This window comes from Erythrolamprus reginae, chromosome 1 (assembly GCF_031021105.1).
Source record: "Erythrolamprus reginae isolate rEryReg1 chromosome 1, rEryReg1.hap1, whole genome shotgun sequence".
Classification (NCBI taxonomy): Eukaryota; Metazoa; Chordata; class Lepidosauria; order Squamata; family Dipsadidae; genus Erythrolamprus; species Erythrolamprus reginae.
The window spans coordinates 164,614,430-164,637,374 of NC_091950.1; the positions used below are offsets into that span (position 1 = coordinate 164,614,430).

Consider the following 22,945-nt stretch of genomic DNA (forward strand, 5'->3'; position numbering starts at 1 on the left):
GAGTTACAATTCAACTAAAGATGTATTTGCTTGTGATTTGGGCATGATTTGCAGGATACAGTCTGTACAGATGATGAGGGATATTTTTTCCAGTGGCGTAGATATGCCACTCTGAACTTTGAATTGCCAATAAAATCATATGTTAAAAGAAAATGTGTGATTTGTTAGTGGTATTTTGGTAGAATGAAATATGAAAGCATTCTAAGCATTATATTTATTATACACCTGGTTATTTTTCTAGGCAAGATCTGTTCAATTTGTACATATTATAATCTTGTATTTCATGTTTTAAATATTACATCATATATTATATCTTGCTTTAATTGTGGTGCTTCTGCCATAAATAAACAAATCTGGTTGTGCAGGGAATTATGGCAATGTGAATTCCCTTTTTTTAGGAGAAAAGGAAACATGTCAAAAGCCAACCTTCAAAGCAAGTCAAGACATGGCTTTCAGGGCAAGATGCTTATACTCTTTATAAACAAAAATTAACTTTCCTGTTAATGGTCATAGTTGTCCCAAAGGTGCTTTTTCAAGAGACATCTTGAAACATTTTCAAAGAAAAACCATAAAATCCAATTGCCTCTTGAAAAAGATCTAATCTGTTCCAAAATATTGTGAGTGCAATTTCAGGACTGTAAAAGTTAAATGGTATATTTTAAAGACATAGCTGAAGTCTGCGTATTAGCTCTTCAAACTAATTATTATTCCAGAACATGCTGCTTTTGTACTACTTTCCAGTGCTATATTTAAATAGCTCATGCTAAGTTATTCATTCCTCCCCCTGACATGCTACTTGTGTTCGATTCTGGATAATTTCTTCAAGATTTTAACATTTAAAGAAGTGAATCCTAAGTTTAAATATTTAGAAAATGTAATCCTTCTAAAATAACCCCAATTAAAACAGGCAGGGATACAATGTCCAAGGCACAAATTCCCAGCAATTCACTCAATGTTTAATTACATAACGTAGTTTTAAATCAATAGTAAAAAAAAAAGCAGCCTTATGAAATAAAGCCCCCTTTTGTTTTATCAGTGCTTCTGCATAGCTGATGATCTGATATTAGAGAAAACAAACAAAAATTGTGGTTATATAATGGAACAGTGCTTGTACTGTATGTACATAAGTATATGGCAGCCTCTTGGACTCCTTTAAGTTGAAATTCTGTTCTATATGCCAAATCCATTTTTTTTACTGAGACAATTCTTTTCTACATCTTTACTTAGTTTTAAAGCCAACTTCAAAAACTCCTGATGCAGAATGTGGCCATACAATCCCAGAAGAACAATGCAAGATCAGTATCATAACGATGGCTCTGATTATATAAGAGGTCAGTTTTGGACCTGATTTAAAATGAGATGAAGTTATCAGGAGCACTTTTCCCTTCACCAAACTGCTTGTCTTTGATGACCATCATCATTAAGACCTGCTGGAAAGACACCTTCCCAGCAGGATCCTCTGCTTATCTGAGTTTTGTTGTAGATGAAATTTGACCTTGGCCACTTAGAACATGTCTTTAACCAGATTTTTAAAATGTTGGCCAAACATAGAACATATCACCACCTATGTTTTCTAGTTTTGCTAATTTTAAACTTTCTGTTTATAGACACTAGAAGTACCCCAACCTTTATGGGTGGGCACCCAAAGGCAGGGAGATATAGGTGCCTTTACATATGCATGTGTGTGTACGAATGGGGCCATAAGTGCGTACATGACACAAATGTGTTCTGTACACATGGCACTCAGGGTAACACTAGTGCAAATGTGTGGATGTGCATGTACATTCACAAGTGCGCACACTGGCTAGTTACTCAAGTAGCCCAGTGGCCAAACCCCTGTGCTAGAGCAAGTTATGGCATAATGTAATCTTATGATTAATTTATTTATTCAACTTTATGATGATTATTTAAGTTTCTTAGTGTGTTTTATGATAATTCATTGGAAACAGAGATAGTAGTTTAAAAAAGAAACTTACAAGCAATAAAAAGCATTTACAAAGATCAAAATCTGCACTTTGAGAGAAAAAAAGGAAATATAGAATTGATCTGATACAGGTAGGTACATTTATATGTGCTATGGAGAAGAGAAAAAGGGGGGGGGGGGGAATTTCATTCTAAAGCCAGGGTCATCCAATGAAAATAGGAAGTTTAGCTCAGATAACATTTTGAATTGACCCTGTCAGTCCGTAGTACAAGAGTATTAACAATCTTGGCTAAATCTTTTGTATGTATGTATGTATGTATGTATGTATGTATGTATGTATGTATGTATGCATGTATACATATACACATACACACCTCTATCTGTGTGTGTGTGAGAGAGAGAGAGAGAGACAGAGAGATTCCAGTATAACTGTGGAACACCTCCAGCAACTTCAACAAAACTTGATACACAGATGACTTACTACAGTACATGGAAAAAATTACTGTGGGGATAAGACATCTCTAGCACCCGTGTGTGTATGTCTATGTACGTATGTATATATGTTCCAACACAACTGTGGAAGGCCTCAAGCAATTTCAACCAAATATGGTACACAGTTGACTACCTGGAAAAAAATACTGTGGGGTTAAGGCACCCCTAGGGGGGTGTGTGTGTGTTCGTTCCAGCATAACTCTGGAACACCTCAAACAATTTCAACCAAACTTGGTTCACATATGACTTACTCTCTTGCGAAAAATACTATGCGGGTAAGACACCCCTAGCATCCCTAGAGGTGGCTTCTCAGAACAACTGTCATGTTCTGTATACTGAGCCTAGTTCAGTGTTTTTGATTAGGACAGTACAGTGGCCCTTGATTGAATGTGCCATGGTCTAAGCCAGCGTTTCCCAACCGGTGTGCCGCGGCACACTGGTGTGCCGCGAGACATGGTCAGGTGTGCCGTGACGCTCCCTGCCCGATCTGCCCCCTCTCCTCCTCTGCCGCCCCCTGCCTTGGGGCGCGACTTCTCTCGCGGCGGCTTCAGCTCCTCGGGACAAAAGCGCTCCCAGCCAGGGGGCTGCGAGAGGGACAGGGCGGGGAAGGGAAGAGCGGGAGACCCCCAGACAGAACGGCTGAGGGGAATGAAAGACAGAAGGAGGGAGGGATTGAGAAGCGAAGCCAGGGAGGGCTGAGAGAAAAGGGGAGCGGCGCGCGCGAGAGAGGGGGGGCGGGCATTACTGAAACAAACGGAGAAAGCCCTCTCTCGCAGCGAAAGCGCTCCCAGCCAGGGGGCTGCGAGAGAAAGAAACGGACGGAGAAAGCCCTCTATCGCAGCCCCCTGGCTGGGAGCGCTTTCGCTGCGAGAGAGGGCTTTCTCCGTTCGTTTCAGTAATGCCCGCCCCCCCCTCTCTCGCGCGCGCCGCTCCCCTTTTCTCTCAGCCCTCCCTGGCTTCGCTTCTCAATCCCTCCCTCCTTCTGTCTTTCCTTCCCCTCAGCCGTTCTGTCTGGGGGTCTCCCGCTCTTCCCTTCCCCGCCTCCCAGACTTTGCCTTTGCCACCCCCACCCCTTTTTGGGTTGGCAAGGAGTCCTTTGCCGCATCCCGCAGTTCGCTGCTCTTTCTCTCTCTGTCTTTCCCGTGAGGTGGGGGAAGGAAAAAAAAAGCAAAAAAACCCTCACGCTCGTCCCTTCAGCAGTGAGGGAGGGAAGTCAGAGGGCGAGGGAGCGAGCGAGCGCTCTTGTCCTCGGTGCCCTCTGCAGCGTGCCTTCCTTCTTCTTTGCCGCCGCTGAGGGATGGAGAGAAAGATAAAAAGGAAAGAGGGAGGGAGAGATAGAAAGAAAAAAGATAGAAAGGAAAGAGGGAGGGAGGAAAGAGGGAGGGATAGAAAGGAAAGGAGGGAGAGATAGAAAGGAAAGAGGGAGGCAGACAGAGAGAGAGAGAAAGAGAGACATAGCAAGAAAGAGAGAGAAAAAGAAAGAGATAGCAAGAGAGAAAGAGATAGCAAGAGAGACAGAGAGACAGAGAAAGAGAGAGAAAGGGATAGAGAAAGAGAGAGAAAGAGACAGAGAGAGAGAAAGAGATAGCAAGAGAGACAGAGAAAGAGAGAGAGAGAAAGAGATAGAGAGACAGAGAGAGAGACAGAGAGAGAGAAAGAGAGAGAGAGAGAGAAAGACATAGCAAGAGAGATAGAAAGAGAGAGAATGAAAGAGATAGCAAGAGAGGCAGAGAGAGTAAGGGAGAGAGAAAGACATAGAGGGAGGGAAGGAGGGAGAGAGAAAGAGCAAAAAAGAGAGAAAGAAAAAGGGATGGAGAGAGAGAAAGGAAGGAAGAGAGAAAGAGGGAGAAATAGAGTGAAATGGAGGAAGAGATTTTTTTTTGTCCAAACTTTTCTTTAGCCCCCCCCCGCGCGCGGCCCCCCCCGCCCCCCCCCCCCCCGTTCAGTGTTCTCCAGGATTTTGAAAATATGATTAATGTGCCGTGGCTCAAAAAAGGTTGGGAAACACTGGTCTAAGCGGATCGCAACCCCCCATCTCACTGAGGTGGCCCAATCTCATGGGGAACAGCTTTGGCCTGTTTTCCCAGGATCATCCTTTGCCCCAACTCAGGCCTAATATTCCTTCTCACAGTAGGCCTATGAAGCGAAGGGAGCATGATTATGTCAGTACAGAGGATTTTAAGCATGCCATAGCTTGACCGGATCACTCACCTCACTGCGGCAGCCCAATCTCCCAGGGAACAGCTTCGACCTGCATTCCCAGGATGGTCCTTCGCCCCAACTCAGGCCTAGGCCTCCCTCACACAGTAGGCTTATGAAGGGAAGGGAGCCTCATTAGGCCAGTACAGAGGCCTTTGAAGGCACTATGGCTTAAGCACATTGTCTGCTCCAATCTCACAGCTTCGGCAAAGGATGGGACCACCCCAACTGAGGTGAAAAAGGTATGGAGGCCAGAGAGGAGACCCAGCTTATTTCAGCAGGGGTGGAGGTGGCACAGCATGAGCCAGTTCAGGGATTTATGTTTAGTTTGAGGAAATGGTAAAACGGGTGGTGGCAGAGGTAGTGGAGCGGCACTTCTAAATCCCCTAGCTGTCCACAGGTTCCATAGCTGGGATTTCAACAAGATCCTTATACTTTTAAAACCCTGTAAATAAAATTGCTTTAACACTATAATTTATTCCTTTTCCTGTTTAATACAAGATTCCGACAAATAAATACCCAGGCAACACCGGGTAATCAGCTAATAATGTATAAATCTCTCTTTTCCCTCCCTCTCTCATTTCTATCACTTCCCAAATCTGGGTGGCTAATAAAGCTTAAAAACAAAAATTTATTAGTTAGTTAACAATTAAAACGGGAACAAAACAGCCATATTGGGGAAAGAAAACTATCATACTATTCACAACTCAGCCTCAACAATGGGCAGTCATATCATCCTACCGGCTGAGGAAAGAGGCAACTCTTCAAGGCTCTCTTGAAGTAGTGTAGAATAAGAATTGAGTTTAGAGGTTTAAATAAATCATAAGATTAAGGTTTTCATTTTTTCTCAATGAATAATTACAGTATTCTGGAGCACCTTGTGCGCATGCATTTCTTTTCTAAAAAGCATGAATCAGGCATATGTGATTAGCTGGTTTTTGTGTAAAATAATAATTAAAAGAGAAAAAAGACAGCTATGCACACAATAGATCATATTGACTTGTATTCCAGAATTATACATTATACTTTTATTGTTAAGATAGGCAACTTAGGTTTGGAACAACAAAATAGCTTTTTACACAGTTGTGTTTTTTAAAGTTGTACAGAAAAGCAAATTAAGACATAAAATGCAATTGAGAGAGGGAGCCAAAAGGTCAGTCCCAAAAGTGAATAAACCATATTATGAACCTATGTAAATAATTTATAAACAGTAAAATGAATGTTTCACAATTCTGTTTACGCTTATTTAAAATCCAGATTGTGTAGCTGATTAAATGACAAGGCAAACAGAAAACTGTCCTAAGAAATGGAATCTTTTCTCGTTAATACGCTTGCTCCCCAATTACAGGTAGTCCTCAAGTTACGACCACAATTGAGTCCAAAATTTATGTTGCTGAATGAGAAATTGGTTGCATTTGCCCCATTTTCCAACTTTTATCATATTTGTTAAGTGAATCACTGCAATGGTTAAACTAGTAAGACAGTTGTTAAGTGAATCTGGTTTCCCCATTGACTTTGTCAGGTTGTAAAAGGGGATCACAGGACACAGCAATCGTCATAAATGTGTGTCACTAGCCAAGCGTCTGCCTGTAAATCACGCAAACATGGGGATGCCTGCCATGATCATAAATCCCTTTTTTCAGTGCTGTTCCAAGAATCTTATAAGTCAAAGACTATCTGTAGTTAAATGGGGAGCTAACAACATATTTACCATGATGGTATCTACATTTAGGATTTCTATTAGGATAAAAATTAACATACAAGTACTGAGTGCCAAGATGTTCAATAAGTGATTCATACTTCCAATTATAGAGCATTGGCTTCTACTTTTTTTCCAACATATTAAGCCTCTTCAGAGATGGAAGACGTATTCAGTTTCTTTGTGAGCTGTTAAAATGTCAGCCAACATTTATCAGATGGTTGGTGCTATTGACATAAGGAATAGCTTTAAAGACATGAAGAGTCTAAAAATTCAGGACTAATAATCATTTTCTACATGTATCTACAAGTATTATTAACTTGGATTGACTGGAGTTCTGCATTCTCTAGCCATATGTTGGAAGCATGCTTTAAGAGAATCATTGTGGTTGTCATTATAATAATAGACAGCTGTCTATTCAGATTCCAGTTTCATTATAAAGTTCAGAGCAGATATTGGAAAATATACATTGCAGAAGTGCATAATATTCCAAGCATAAATAGAAGATTGGTTCTAAAGTGATGGAAATCACTACTTCTGATTTAGTAACTATTGATGGTATGCTACTTCAATCGGAAGTTATTTTATAATAATGCTGAAATGAGGAACATTGAATGTAGCTAGTATAAGGATCAGTATTACTGGTTCAAAAGAAGATCAGCATAGATTTTATTTGTTTTCTAATACAATGTTGTAGACTTTAGAATACATTTTTCATTTAGAAATGTTGCATTCCTTAGGGACACTGGAGGTGATTTTGAACATATAACATAAAAAGACTTTGAGGAATTCTATGTCAGGACTCTATCATGTTGTCAATCATTATAATTTAATATTATTTCAATGTATAGCTTTGAATTTCATTTTCAATAGCTAGCTAAAAGGCAATAAACACATTTCTGCTATTGGATAAATATATAAAATTTAAGATGGTAAGCATAACTGTTTGTATATATTACACACAGCATTACCATATTACATTTACAATATTACCATATATTAAATTCCAGTGCAATGTGACTACTTTAAAAAAAATAGGGGGGCATTAGAGTCAAATAAACAAATTATACTTTTTATTTATTTGTTTTGGACTTAAAACTGCAGACTAGGTGCTATCAAGAGCATTTTAAATAGGAATTTGTTTTCAGTACTAAGGACACCTTCATATGCCTGCATCCTTTTGTTTATATATCCAACTGGTAGCAGAGGTAAAAAAACAGATAGATTCAGAACAAGGTCTCCCAACATGATATTGAAAAATAAACCCTAGACATAATCTGAACTAGAATGGCCTCTTATTTAGGGATTTGGGGGCCAGGTCTGGCCCTGCAAGGTCTCTAGATCTCATTCCCTAATTCTCCGAAATCTTAAAAACAGATTTTGAAATATGGCATGGCTGTACTGAGGGGAAACCAACATATTCCTTGTTAAAATAGCTTCAGTGTATCACATTAAATAAATAATAGAAATTTACCTAGCTGTGAGGATTTCGAGCTGCATTACAAGGTCAGTGATGAATCTCAACAGGACAATCACTAGAGGAATCTAGGCTGTTGCATTATGATGGTTCCTTAGCTATTTTGAAAGGCAGTAAAGGTGGAGGCTATAATTTGGAAAACCATCCCCCCCTCCCGATGATTTGACTATAGAACAGAATCAGTTAGAATGGCAATGAAAAGCATTGCTCAAAAAAAACACCTACAATCCTTATTGGCACATCAAAAAAATTGAGCCATGATTTTTTTCCTAACATTTTTGCCTAGGTATATTCACATTGAAAGGCACAAACACAGGGATGGGTGGGGTGGGGAATATTTTAATTTTATATATGGATTCAAGTTGCCTAGAAAACACTTATCCTAGATAAGTGGATTCAGGTTGCCTAGAAAACACCTATCCTAGATTTGAAGGCTTTACACTCAAGGAGTTTTGGAAGTCCCAAATTACACTGGAATTGGTACCAATTTGTTTCATGATCATCATAGACCAAGCCTATTTCAAACAACATATAAATTATTTTAAATTTCCCATTAAATAGTGTCATGGGAAAAAGACAAAATCTATGAAGGTATACCATAAGAGAATCCTAGTATTATAATTCTGCATAAAATTAAAAATACTATTTTAACCTCGACAAATGCAAACTGACAAACGTTATATTTTAAATGCTGAAGTTTAGGAGATAAGAACCAATATTTTGTGCAGAATTCTCTCTGCTGTCAGCTTTTTAGAAGACAGCAAAAACTTTTATTAAAGATTAGAACAGTACACATTATATATGAAATCTAATATTTAGCAGTTACATGCAATATATTATTTTCAAAATTGTCTTTCACAATTTTCTGGTAATGCCAATTCTTTATTATTATTACACAGGATTTTCACATAATCTTCAACAAATTTCATTTTAAATAGAAAATCCATACATTTTCCTTACAATGAGTTTATTAAGGTATTGAACAGAGGCTTTCATTTATAAATAATATTTCATTAAGATTTTGATTTTTTTTTTAAAAAAAAGTTAATTTAATGCATTCCAAGTTGCTACAAAAAAACAAATAATTATCCAGCTCCTTTACAAGTTGCTTAAAGTAAGTAAATTCTTGCCGTTAACTTTTACTTATTAACACACGTAGATGGACTGATAGATGTTATCAAGAAAAATATCTTATTTCTTTTTATTTTTGTAGTAAGCATTTAAATAATTTTAATTGATATAAACACAGATTACTACCAACTAATCGTATCAGCCGGCAACTAAAAAGAATTGTTTTACAAACCAAGATTATAACACAAGGTTTGAAGAACTGGAGATGAGGAACAGGTTTCAGCATCATCTCTACAGTGCAAAAATAAACAAGACTATTTACTTGAAGACCAAGAGTGCAAACTTGACCACAAAGAATTCCATGTGAGTCCTATTGAATTACTGTGTAACACAGAAGTTACTTCTGTGCAAATCTGTATAGTATTCATGTGTAATACCATTGACTTTTTCAGAATCAAGAGCTGGCAGCTCCTGAAGTAAACTACTGTTTCTCCAGATGTTAAGTAAATCATTATTCAGTTTGAAGCAAGGTTTTATGAATCCCTGTTCAACTTCAGATGCAGTCAATTCATATCTTATCCCCCCCCCCCACCATGTCCACTGTAAGCAGTTCAGAAAAGTAACATTATTTATATCAAGTTCCATAATTATGTACGGTAACTGATGCAATTTACTTGGCCTGCATAATTATGCAAATTATGTTAATTATATCACTACCCTAACCATACAACTGACATATATATGTGTGTGTGTGTGTGTGTGTGTGTAGATTGTTCTGAGTTCGGGTTTTATATATATCTATATATATCTTGTGTAAACATACAGTACATTTAATGGACATCCCTTCCTGATAACCGGCCTTAAAATCAAGATTTTATATAAATATCCTTAATTTTTAAACTAAATTCATGGAAAAAATATAATTGAATCTTAAATACACATAAGCACAACTTCTCTCTGGTGAGTTTATTTCAGAGTTAGCTATCAAAAGGTATCTTCTGGCAATTTGCTAATCCTAAATTCCACAGGAAACCCACAAAATAGATCTTGGTACCATATAGATTCTTCACTTCAGGCTACATATAGTTCAGTCTGTGATACTATGAAGAAATCCCTATTCTTTATGAGACACGTGTAACAGTAAGACCTAAGGAATCCAGACTTAAGAATGAAGTCATTTATATGCAGCTTCCAATTTCTGCTTTACTTTTTTTTTCATATTAGCAGGTAAACAAACCATTATGGGGGTAGTTTTATGGGACATCCAAATTTGGATTATTATTTTTTCCTTCCTTATTTCCCCTGCTATTTTTCTTCACACTTCTTTTTTTGTCGCTTTTTCTCACTTTGCATTAGGTTTTTTTATCTCTGCATTTTTATACTTCAATAAAAACTATTTTTAAAAAATTAGATTTTGAGATGGATTTCTAAGCCCTTAATAAACCCTAGTTCATAGCAAGCTTATTATCCTGCATTGTGTGAGCATATCTAACATAATTCTAGATTCAGCACTCATACTTGGTTATAATTTTGTTTAGACATTCAACATTTATAAAGATGAATCACAGCCAGGATGCACTTTAAATCCCAGTTTCTGGTGATGACCACCCCACGCTTACCCAAAAGTTTAAAATGGAAATTTATTATAATTCTGAATGATTAGAAAACTCTCTCTGTTCAAGGCTTCCAGTCAAGGAGAGCTTTATCATGACATTCGGTTAAATGCAGCAATACTCCCATTTTTACATACTCTACATACTTGATACTCAGCCCCACCATGTTTGCTTCTGACTAAACATACCATCAATATAGTTCTTACTAATTCTCTTGAGTTACAGTATCAAATCTGTGACACAAGACGCCAGGAATGCAACAGCTTTATTTACCAAAATCTCATGAAAAACATGTATTTAATTAGAATTACGCTTCTAAAACTGCATTATACTATTAAATAGGTTAACACACCACTTGCATACATGTATCCCCTCTCATCTTTTCCAAATTAGGGAGTGAGAAACTGTGATTGCAGATTAGAAGGACCTTCACAAATGATTAAACAACGAAATTGAAAGGCCTCACATGAATATTAAAAAAGAATGTTGTGTCTTTATTGGAATGGTGGAATACACCCATTTTCATAATCGGAATATTTGGTTGCAATTAGAAATGACACTACAGAACTGCAATACTTGTCCAACAGTCTTGTCTTTACTTTCCCTCCCCTTCCCCAAGCAAGAAATAGAATGAGAATGCACCAAATAATCAGAAAGCACTAGCAGGCATTACTTAATCCAAGATTCTAGTCCCTCAGCTCCAAAAGCATTTTCCAAGTTGCATTATGTATGGAATGCAAGTGGAAGATTGGTCATATTAAACATTATTAGATTTACATGATGAAACTCCATGTGGGCATTATAATTATTTTCACATTCCCCTCCAATTGGTCACTGGTGTTTTTTCTTGTCAAATATTAACATTATTTTCAATCACTGATATTTTTTCTCAATGTATAAAAAAGTAGGAAATATAAACAGGCTCTTGCATTGTACACAATTAAGAGTACAATAGAAGAATTATAGAGCTGACTATCTACATACCATCAAATCCCATCAAATCTTGGATATTCCATTAATATACAAAATATTAGGGCACAAAAAGAACAAAGACCAACTTCTTTTGTTTTGTTTATGAACAGCTTCAAATATTCAGTCAAAAGAAAAAACACTTTGAATTGTTTTGGCTTCCCACTATATCAGCATGTTGAGACAGTTATTAAAATATTCCTGTTTAATTGTGTTTGGTCTTTTTTTTTCTTATTTTCAAGTCATGTTTCTTATCTTAATACCGACCATCCAGACAAACAAGCACTGAGAAAGACCATTTCCTTGCCTTGCTAAACTCAATTCATTAAATGTCATATTTAAGACATAACTCCAAAAACTGGGTTGTGACGACAGATGCTAGGACCAATTTCTTCATAATCTCTTTTGGTGTGGCATACTTGGTAGAACTCAGGCTGAAAAAGAAGAAAAAAAGATAAAATTAAATCAATATACTGGATCATATTACAATTTTATATTTATTAAAATAAACATTTTGGAAAAAAGACCAACAAATTCGTAAGAAAGATTATTGTATTAATGTTATGCAGTTACCCTATAAAATAAATGTTTCCAATTTTTGAAATGAAGATATAAACAATAAATTGATGTTCTTGAATATTGTGTTCAGTTTTTATTGTACATTTGAAGGTTAAGTGCATGGAACTCCAGAGTAGATGGACCTAAAGTTTTAAAGTCTCCTCAGGAAGCATCTCATGAACTACTCAAAGAGTTTTTTGTTTTTTCCTGTTTGAAAAGGCTTAGCCAAGTATGAGCGTCTACAAATTTGTAAGTCTTATAGCTTATCCTAGATATAAGTACTATATAGTGATACCTTGTCTTATGAACTTAATTGGTTCCGGGAGGAGGTTCATAAAGGTGAAAAGTTCATAAGATGAAACATTGTTTCCCTTAAGAATCAATGTAAAAGCAAATAATGCGTGCAAACCCATTAGGAAAATCCAAACTTTAAGGCTTAAAGAAAAAGCGGCAGGTGGACAAAGTGAAGGCTAATGGAGTGGAGACGGACAGCGAGGAGAAGCGAGGAATGGAGGTCCTAACAAAGGCTAATGCCACCCCAAATCTCTCCCAAAATCGCCCCTTCAAAAACCTTCCTATGTTGCCCCAAATTCCTCCAAAAATCACCACTTCAAAAGCTTCCTATCTTGCCCCAAATTCCTCCAAAAATCACCACTCCAAAAGCTTCCTATCTTGCCCACAATTCCCCCAAAATCACCACTTCAAAAGCTTCCTATCTTGCCCCCAATTCCCCCAAAAATCGCCACTCCAAAAGCTTCCTATGCCACCCAAATCGAGGTCCTAACGAAGGCAAATGACGTGAAGAAAGGCAGCAAGGAAAAACTAGGCATTTTGAAAGGAGATGTGAGTTTGGAAGATTTTGGAAGTGATTTGGGGTAGCTTAGGAAGCTTTTGGAGGGGCAATTTTTGGGGGAATTTGGGGCAAGATAGGAAGCTTTTGTAGGGGCGATTTTGGGGGAATTTGGGGCAAGATAGGAAGTTTTTCAAGTGGTGATTTTTGGGGGAATTTGGGGCAAGATAGGAAGCTTTTGGGGGAGCGATTTTGGGGCAATTTGGAGTAGTGTAGGAAGCTTTTGGAGGGGTGATTTTAGCAGCGAGATGGGGCAAAGGAAGCGGCAGGCTAGGGGAGATTTTGGCAGCAGGATGGGCGGCTGCGGGGAGTAGAGGGAGCGGAGGGCTAGAGGGGAAAGTGACAGGGAAATGGGGCAGCTCTGGCGTTTCCCACCTCAGGTGCAAGCAAAAGGGGTGGGGGAATCCGGCAGGGAATTTCCATGCAAGCAAATGGGAAATCCCAGCGGTGACAGTCACAAGGCACGGGAATCCCTTCGGCAGTCAGAGAGTGCATGCGCAGTACGAGAGCACTTGCGCAATAAGAGAACCCATGGACCCGGGCTTAGGTTCGTAAGACAGAAAGGGTTTTTAAGACGAGGCAAAGAAATCTTAAGCCCCGGGTTCGTATCTTGAAAAGTTTGTATGAGGGGTTCGTAAGACGAGGTATCTCTGTACATCCCTATTCTAAAATTTTAGAATATCATCTGCACCAGGAAGAGATAAAGACACTTACACAGTTCTGACTGGGCCTTTGATAATTTAGTTACCAAAAAAGTACTTATTTATTTAAAACATTTATATAGCCATGTGTCTTTCAGATAACTCTGGGCAACTCCCAATGAAATAAATATTAAAGAAAATTATTTCTGAATATCTTTACAACATTTATTGTAATGCCTATTATGTATAGTAACATTGCAGTTACTCTTATAGTAAACCCTCTCTTCAGAGTCCTTTTCCATTTTTGTAAACTTACTGTGGAAGCCAGCATTGATCCTCCAAACCAAACAGCATATCTTTGCATATGATGAGTAATAACTTGTACATCAATAGGTTTTGGCTATAATGGAAAACAAAATCAGTATAAAAGATTAATTACACAAAATGTACAAGTCCACATATAAAATTCACTATATTACAGTATTATTTTGTATAAAAATAAATGCCTTAACATTATTCCAAGGAATATAGCACACTTATGACTGTACAATCAAATCTATTGAGAATAGATTTATATAACTTTAACTCAATTTTTATTCATTTTTAATTTATTTTTTGTTTCGTTTAACAAAAAGCACTTGACTGATTAATATATCTACAGAACCCTAGAGTCGAGGAAGATGGACTCAGATTATTTGTAACCCAATTCTCATATAGTCTTATAACTGAACAGCTTCAAGAAATAACACTAAAATAAAACACAGGTCTACAAAAGTATTTGTTGTAATCATTGCAGTTGACCTTGTACTTTTCTAAATCATTTTTTTTAATGTATATAGTTTTTCTGTAGCAGGTATAATTTCCATGGAGCAGCATCATTATTACAAGGTATAGGAAATATACTGGTGACATTAAGAAAACAGTAATAATTTATAGATCAACAGTCAATTACCTATTTAAAAATATATACTTTGTAGGCATAATTTCTACATTTAATTCCTGGCATTTCCATCTAAAAAGAACAGGCCAGCTTTTTAGCAAAAGCCTTACTGGGAAATAGTATATACAGTATAATAATATACAGTAAATAAATTTCCAATGTTTTATCTTAAATCATCACATTTTTCATTGTAATCACTATTTATTTAGAAAATACTATTCAACTAAATACTTGTCATTCCTAATATGCTGCTTGAGACGGAGCAGCATCCAGAGCTGAAGCAAAATAACATCTAATGTATGTTATTAAACAGAAACAGAAACATCTAGTTTTTGTTATTAAAAACCATAATGAATTTTTAAACAAAAAAAGATTCTCAAAATTAGGGATGTGCCAAATATTTCAATCTGAACTATCTGAACAGAGGAAGGGCATTTTGAGGAGGTAAGGGATTATTCAGTGTGTTTGTAACTGGACTTCAAACTTGAAAAACTTTCAAAATGTATAGAACAGGCCATTACAAATTTGTAAAATTTAGATGCTTCAAATTTACCTTATTAAATCATTTCTGATACTTGCTTTGTATGGGATAGTACTGAAGCTTCTATGGCAATTTCTTTCATAATAGAGAATGAAAACTTTCTTTGAGGTAGATGAATTAAATGGACTGTTGCCTTAACAAGCCTAGAGGGTCTGTAACTCACTAAAACTTGCAGGCTCAAGCAATATATAACTGCAATTGCTGAATAATACTAACATTAATATGCTTTTAGTATCTGTTTTTCATGTTTTAGGATATACATCATCCATCGGAAACACTATAGGGCCGATGAAAAATGCAGTAATTAAATAAAATAATGATGAACAACGGAAACACTATCAAATAATTAGGTAAAATGAAACTGAGCCAACTGGAAGACATGCAGAGAGAAGATGATGAAGACCCCAAAGCACTAGGCAACCAATAGATCAATTGCCTATGAATTTCTGAAACACCAAGTACTCAGCTGCCTGCATTAGGTGGTAAAGATCACAACTTCATCATTTCAAAAGCACAGATCTGAGTATTTTCTACAGCAATAAAAACTCATGAAAATAACAAGGAAAATCAGATTAATACTATCATGTTACTCCAAAAGTAATACACTTCCCCATAATAAGGCTGATCAGGTTTTTCAGTGCATGTGCTGAAGTAAGCCTCCCCCCCCCCCCCAAAAAAGTCCCCCAACTACTTTCCAGGGAAAGAGGCAGGAATCAAGGCTAACCTCCTCTTCCTCACAGGCAGGAGTGTGTTTGAAAATGCCGCCGGAGGCAGAGCCCAGAGGAGCAGAGCCAGTCCTATGGAGTATGCGTGCACCCACCTCTCACTTGCTCTCTCTGAGGAACGTGACAGAACTACAAGTCTCAGGTAGGACGCACGTCTTGTGTTCTACCCCACCTGCCCTGCCCCACCTGCCACCTCCAAATTGCACCCCACCGCAAGACACAAATCCTATCTGACACTTGTAGCTTCATTGTGTTCCTCAATATTGTGTCCACCATAGAGTGGGAAGCGCACCTGCAGAGTGGTTGCTGCCCTGGCTAGGGTTTGGAAGCTGCAGAGCCAAAGTTTGAAAGAAAGAGCTGAGAGAGAAAGACTACTGCAGCCAAAAGCGGAAGCAGCAGAAGTCTTTCTTTGTTTCTCTTTCCTCCCGCTCTCTGATGATGGCTGGAGCTGGAACTAGAACTAAGCAGGCTGGCCAAAAGACACCACAGAACTGCTAGATTCCAGTAAGACGCACGTCTTGTGCCTAGCTCCGCCTCTTGCACCCCAAAAATAGTAAGACCAAGGCCATATTTCAGGGATCAAAAAAATACAAGAACCTGTATTATTTTTGGGGAAACACTGTACTATTCAGTACTATAAGGACGTTGTTAGAAGTTTCCATTCCACGCAAGCATTTAAATCAATGCATTCTATTGTCTATGAAACAAACCTTCAGTCTGCCACCACTTAGTTCTTCACTAAGTTTCAGTCTAGCATCCACAGTCCTTTTCAAGTCCCGCTGCAAACGCCGTCCAAAATCCCTGAACATTGTTGAGCCTCCAGAAAGGACAATATTCTGAATTAAAATTGCACAAACAAAATAAAATCATTTATATAACAGTGAAAAAAGAGATATTCACTTCTGGAATAAGGAATAGTGGTAATAATGACATGTGTAACCAGTCATAAAAGACAAAAAGACAGCTGCAATTTCTATACATGGGACCTGTTCAAAGAGTTTATTTTCTACATAGAAGGCAAATGCAAAGTTATATCTTTTAAGTAATGTGTTGAGCAATCTTAAGAAGGGAGAATAGCGTCGCTCAAATATGCTTTCACCAATCAATAAAATTTAATTAAATTTGAACCAAACAAATTTACAGAACAAAAGCAAATCTTAAAAGTCAGATGGCAGCTGAGAGGATTCAGATGAGATAAAATGACCTCCTGTTGACAGAAAGCATTTCCAAGCTGGCTCAGCAAAGTTATCCCCAAGGCCTCGGGAATTCCTGTACAAAGGTCTCCAAAGAGACATTTATTCTGGGAGAATCAGAATCCAGAGGAGATCACAAAAACTCTTTTTCAGTTTCACAAACTAGACTTGCCTCCTGACCACATAACAACTGATTTCAGCAGTTTGTCTGTGTTTAACTATGATCAAAATGTTCATTCCTCACATTGATAAGTTATACTACATCATATTATGTACAAATTATATCAGATATAGTAGAAGACAATCTAGGTTAAGCAATAAGCAGAACCATTTAATATCAAGCTCAATTGTTATTATCCTGACATTTATATCAACCACCATGCTTTCAAATATTATTTTTAGTTATTTATATTAAGACATTTTAAAAACGTTGCTTTTATCTAAATGAAAGGGAGGGAGATTCTTAGGAAATAGAAAAAAGTTGCATTTAAGCAACACCTTTTTACAACCATACTTTACCTCCTCTCATTTGACTAACCTTATACAGTGGACGTCTAACATCAATAGGACAGTTCTGAATAACTTCATCTACTACTTCTGAGATGGGCTGTGTGAAGTCTGGATTAGCAAACTGAAAAAAAGAAGTAGGTATTCCTATTATTTTTGTTGTTTAGTTTTACCTTGCTTCATTTCTCTCTTTTAGGATGGTGAACATACCTAATACTCCTGGCCTCTTGTTTTCCCTTACAACCATCACCCTAAGAGAGTGGTTTGACAGAAAATAACTAGCCCAAAGACACCCAGACAATTTTAATTCCTATAGCAGGCCTAGAACTCAGTTTCCTGGTTTCTATCCTGGTGCCTTAACCGCTATCCCACATATTTTTTTAAAAAAATAGAATAGAATGATTAGTATCGAATGATTGTTCTAGCATTCTCAAGAACAATAAAATAGAAGAAAGATGGAATAAATTTAACAACTAGAGATAATTAACCCACAAATTAAATGGGAAGCAATGTATGAAAAGAAATGGTGATTTGGCTAGGAGTTTTGTATTAAAAATTGCACGATTTAGGGGAAATTATTTCTGATTAAAAGAAAAGTGAAGTTAGAAAAGTGAAGGAAAATAAACTTACACAACTTCTACCTTGTTTTCTGTTATAATAGATTTTCTGTGACTGTATTTAAAATGTTTGTAGAGGTCTAAAACCATTGTAGTGAGTGACATAAAATAGATAGCAGGAATAGCTTTGGATTATTAAAAAAAATACCGAGCTGTGATGGTGCAGGATTAAAATGCAGTATTGCAGGCAAACTCTGCTCACAGCCTGGAGTTTGATCTTGACTAGCTCACGGTTGACTCAGGCTTCCATCCTTCTGAGATAACTAAATGGGGACCCAGACTCTTAAGGGCAATATGCTGACCCTGTAAACCACTTAGAAGCAATATGAAGCAATATATAAGTAAGTGCTATTGCTAAAATTTGAGCATTTCCCTCAGTTTGTTTAAAAAGCTCTGTTAAGGTATTTTAGAGCTTATACTACACACTGTTTTCTTACCTCTAAATAATGGAAACCATGCCACCAATTTTCAGCAATTGTGGAAATTTTAGGTCAATATATCTCTAAGTATCCAGTTACCCATCTCTTAAATCTAAATAAATGTAGAGGTAGGGTTTTTCTTTTAAACATGTAACACTTCAGATAAACTTATCTTGATCTAGGAGGATGTAATTCAGCCCTTTAATCATACCACATCAAAAATGACTAACAGTATTATTATGATTTAAAGGAAATATTTCAGCTTCATAATACAGATAAAGGGATGCAATGTGCTTAATCATGCACACAGAGGTGGATCACAGGACCACACAGAACTGCAGGGGGAAACAGAATAGAAACATTTGTTCTGAGAGAAAAAGGGCACTTGTAGAGGCCAGATTCAGCCCACTGAAAGCCAGAATGTGTCCTCTGATCACTTTCCTCTTTCTATTTTGCCTGCTGTTATCTTATGCTGAACAATTCAGAATCCACCTACACATCTCAAATGCTAAGCAATGAATCAAGCAGTTCAATATAAAAAACGGCATCAGCTGGGAGAAACATTTAACCTTACAGCTCAACATAAAAACTACATTGGTGGTATAATTAAACCAATTCAAAGTAGGAAGAGAGATACACTAGTGGTGTAGGTTTAAAATGTAACAACCATTCCCTCTTTCACTTCAAATATTATTTAGGAAGAATTCACACACACACATACCTCTGGATGAAAGAAGATTTCTGGCCCTAAGAATCTTTCATAGCCAACATCAATGGTAAATTCTTTCTTTGAGATAGCATTAACTCCAGTATATTGTTTAATCCACTTGGTACCATCTACATCATATTTATTAAATTCTTTCACTAAGTCTGGACAGACATAACTAAAACGTTCCTGGAAAGACAAGAATACATATTTATTAAAATAATTAAATATCCAAGCTTTTTATCTGATCTTTTTTAGATATAACAGGAATAAAAGTTTCTTTGAAAACTAAGATACGGACTAGTACTTATTTATTTATCAAATTTCTACATTGCCCATCTCAGCTAAGTGACTGTGGACAGTTTACAAATGGCATAAATGAGAGGATATCAAAAATTAATATTAATCAATTTGGGGGTGGCAGGGTAGAGCAGGGTGGGCTACAAGACACACATCCTACATGGGACCTGCAGCTCTGTCATGTTCCTCGGTGTTATGTCCACTGATTCTCTCCCACCTCCGGCTCTCGAGCAAAGTGGGAGGGGAAAGAAACTCTTGTGGGCTGCCTCAGGAAGCTGAACTGACAGGCAAACTTCTAGTCAGGCTCAGCAGCAGATGCAGCCAGGCATACACTTCCTTGTCTCTTCCAAAAGCGCCCCTCTCCCTCCCTCAGCGTGGGGGGGGGGAGAGTGCACTTAAGACACAGCTCCAGGAGAGGGAACCTTTTGGCTACACTCTTAATGCAAGAAATCTTTCTCCACCCTCTCCCGCTTCACTAGAGAGAAATACCGAGGAACAGGTGGATATTCCTGCAGTGGATTCCTATCCATCACCATTGCCTGCATCCCCCTGAAGTATGTGGGGAGTGCAGGTAGAGGAGGAGCAGGCCAGGTTGGCAAGCAAGAGTAGGTAGCTCTTTGCTATACCAAAAGAGGGCATGGTTTAAGTGAATTTTCATTATAAAGAACATTGTTTTGAATTTTCAAACGTGTGTGTGTCTGAAATTTGTACCTGTGAATTTTTGGGAGGAGTCTACCAGAGAGCCCGACAGAACAATTACAATGGGTTCCTTAATAAATAAATATTCATTAAAGGTATTGCCTATCCATTTACATTAACCAAATATATTACCTTGACTGCTTTAGCAGTTTCCAATGATTGCTCTGGAGGAATTCCTACTTCTCGTTCTCTTAGCAGCTGCTGAATAAAGTAAGTTATATCTCGTCCGGCTATTGGAATATGTTTGATACAGCTACCAATTACATAACCTTCAGCCTGAAAACAAAAGAAATGTCCTCAGTAACAATCGTAACAACTATTTATTTATTTATTAATTGGATTTCTATGATCTTTGATCTTCTTCCCACTGGTGTGTACTTGACCAGTGTATCTTATCAGAACAAATTCTAATAGTGTCACATTAAGCAGATAAAAAGATAAAATTTTGCAATGTAATAATCCTTCCCCCTTCCTCCCATTCCCTAATAGCAAGACTTGCATGTAGGGTATTTCAATACCTGTTTCCCTCAAAATAAGACATCTCCTGATAATAATCCCAATCGGGCTATTCAGTGCATGGCAGTAAGGCCAAGCACTTATTTCGGGGTTCAAAAAAATATATAAGAGGGTCTTATTTTCGGGAAAACACAGTATTTATACTCTGCGTTTCTATTTATATAACTTTCAAGGCAGCCTACAGCACAATCTAATAATACCTATTATCACTTTCTCAAAAGTGAGAACACTAAAACAAGAATTTCAGTATTAGCATTTTCTATGTCATGAAATCTTTGAAGAGCATAACTTTTCAGCAGGTATACCAAATGGGGTCTTTTTGATGTTTTAGACATAATTTCTATCAGCCACAGGTATGGAATTTTAGGAATTATTAATGAAATATATTGAATACTGTACACCAGGTTAACTATTACTGAAATATTTTTAATTAAAATAAACAGGATGTTTAAGTGCCTTATAGTTTGTAAACTAAGAAAACATATTTCTTAACACTAGTTAAAAATAATAAGTGTTAACATTTTGCATACTTTGTAATTTGTAGATGATAGTTACATAGCTCTGAATTCATGAGGAAAAGGCTGAAAACAAGCTTTCCATAACAATTACAATATTGGGAACTGCACTTTAATAAACGAAACTGTGTAATTATCTTACCACAGGAATGACATGAGTGACACCATCCCCGCTATCTATAACCGTTCCAGTCAGTGTCCGTTCTCCTACTTGTCTTGATGTCCAAGATGCAGCTAAAGCAAGGACAGCCTACCAAGGAAACAGTTTGAGCGTAAGTGTTTCATAATCTCCAAAAAATGAATAATATATAAGACAAAATCCTACAATATATTTATACTGCATTACAGAGCCCAAGAAAATTGTACACATTACAAGAAAAAGAAAATGAACAATATATAAGGACAGATACAGTTTATTAAATTTTAAATAATTGCAGCAGAACTATAGAAAAGAAAACTAAAACTCTCCTGAAATTTGCACTCAAGCACTGAGACAATCTCAGTAGGTAAAGTATTGATGGAAAGCAGCACTATCTATCCCACTGAAGCTACATTAATTTCAGACTGGCTGAAAATACAATATACTTTTTCATGTTATCTTTCTGGCATAAAGTGATTGCAAATATGATGAGTTCAATACAATATTATATAAAGATTATCCTTTCCTACTTGTACTGTTTACTGTATTACAATGGGTTTCTTACTATATAATCTTTGCGATACAGCAATCAGATATATTATCAATTCTTTGTTGGAATGGGAATGGGTATAAATAAGCAATCAAATAAAATTAGGGACCAGTCAATATAAATATAAAGGATACAAAGCAACAAAATTACAGCCATGCAATAAGTGGGAGGAGATAGGTGATAGGAACGATGAGAAGACTAATAGTACTGCAGACTTAGTAAATAGTTTGACAGTGTTGAGGGAATTTTTTGTTTAGCAGAGTGATGGCATTTGGGGAAACCTGTTCTTGTATCTAGTTGTTCTGGTGTGCAGTGCTCTATAGCATTGTTTTGGGGGTAGGGGTTGAAACAGTTTATGTCCAAGATGTGAGGGATCTGTAAATATGTTCATAGCCCTCTTTTTTATTTGTGCAGTATACAGGTCCTCAATGGAAGGCAGATTGGCAGTAATTGCTTTTTCTGCAGTTCTAATTATCCTCTTGGGTTGCAGAACCAAACTAGACAGTTTGACAGACTCAAAAAATTTTCTGTAGAGCTGTATCAGCAGCTCCTTGGGCAGTTTGAGCTTCCTGAGTTGATGGAGAAAGAACACTCTTGTGCTTTTTTTGATGACATTTTTGATGTTAGGTGTCCATTTTAAATCTTAAGGTATGATAGAACCTAGAAATTTGAAGGTCTCTACTGTTGATACTGTGTTGTCTAGTATTGTAAGCGGTGGTAGTATGGGTGGATTTCTCCTAAAGTCTACCATCATTTCTACGTTTTTGAGTGTGTTCATTTCCAGATTGTTCCAGTCGCACCACAAGGCTAGTTGTTCAACCTCCTCTCTTTATGCAGATTCATCATTGTCTCACTATTGTGCCATCTGAGAACTTCAGTAGTTTAACCGATGGATCGTTTGAGGTGCAGTCATTGTTATATAGAGAGAAGTGGAGAGAGCACACAGCCCGCGGGGGGGGGCGTGTTTGCTAATTGTAGAGGCATGTGACATGACTTTGCTTAGCTTCACCTGCTGCTTTATGTCTGTTAGGAAGCTTATCCACTTACAAGTGTGTTCAGGTACCTAGCTTGTTTAGCTTAGTTAG

The 22,945-nt window shown here is 37.2% G+C and overlaps 1 protein-coding gene across 2 annotated transcripts in view; it reads right to left on the reverse strand.

The window, feature by feature from the left end:
* Positions 1-10,723: 10,723 nt before the first annotated feature.
* Positions 10,724-22,945, reverse strand: part of ACTR3 (actin related protein 3) — a 44,210-nt gene continuing 31,988 nt past the window's right edge. For both annotated transcript variants that reach the window (XM_070731036.1, XM_070731040.1), the window contains exons 6-12: positions 21,314-21,421; positions 20,273-20,416; positions 19,157-19,330; positions 17,431-17,523; positions 16,410-16,535; positions 13,810-13,893; positions 10,724-11,878 (exon numbers count right to left, since the gene is read on the reverse strand). In XM_070731036.1, coding sequence (XP_070587137.1) covers positions 11,783-11,878; positions 13,810-13,893; positions 16,410-16,535; positions 17,431-17,523; positions 19,157-19,330; positions 20,273-20,416; positions 21,314-21,421 — 825 coding nt within the window. In that variant the 3' untranslated portion in view covers positions 10,724-11,782. The remainder of the gene's footprint in view (positions 11,879-13,809; positions 13,894-16,409; positions 16,536-17,430; positions 17,524-19,156; positions 19,331-20,272; positions 20,417-21,313; positions 21,422-22,945) is intronic.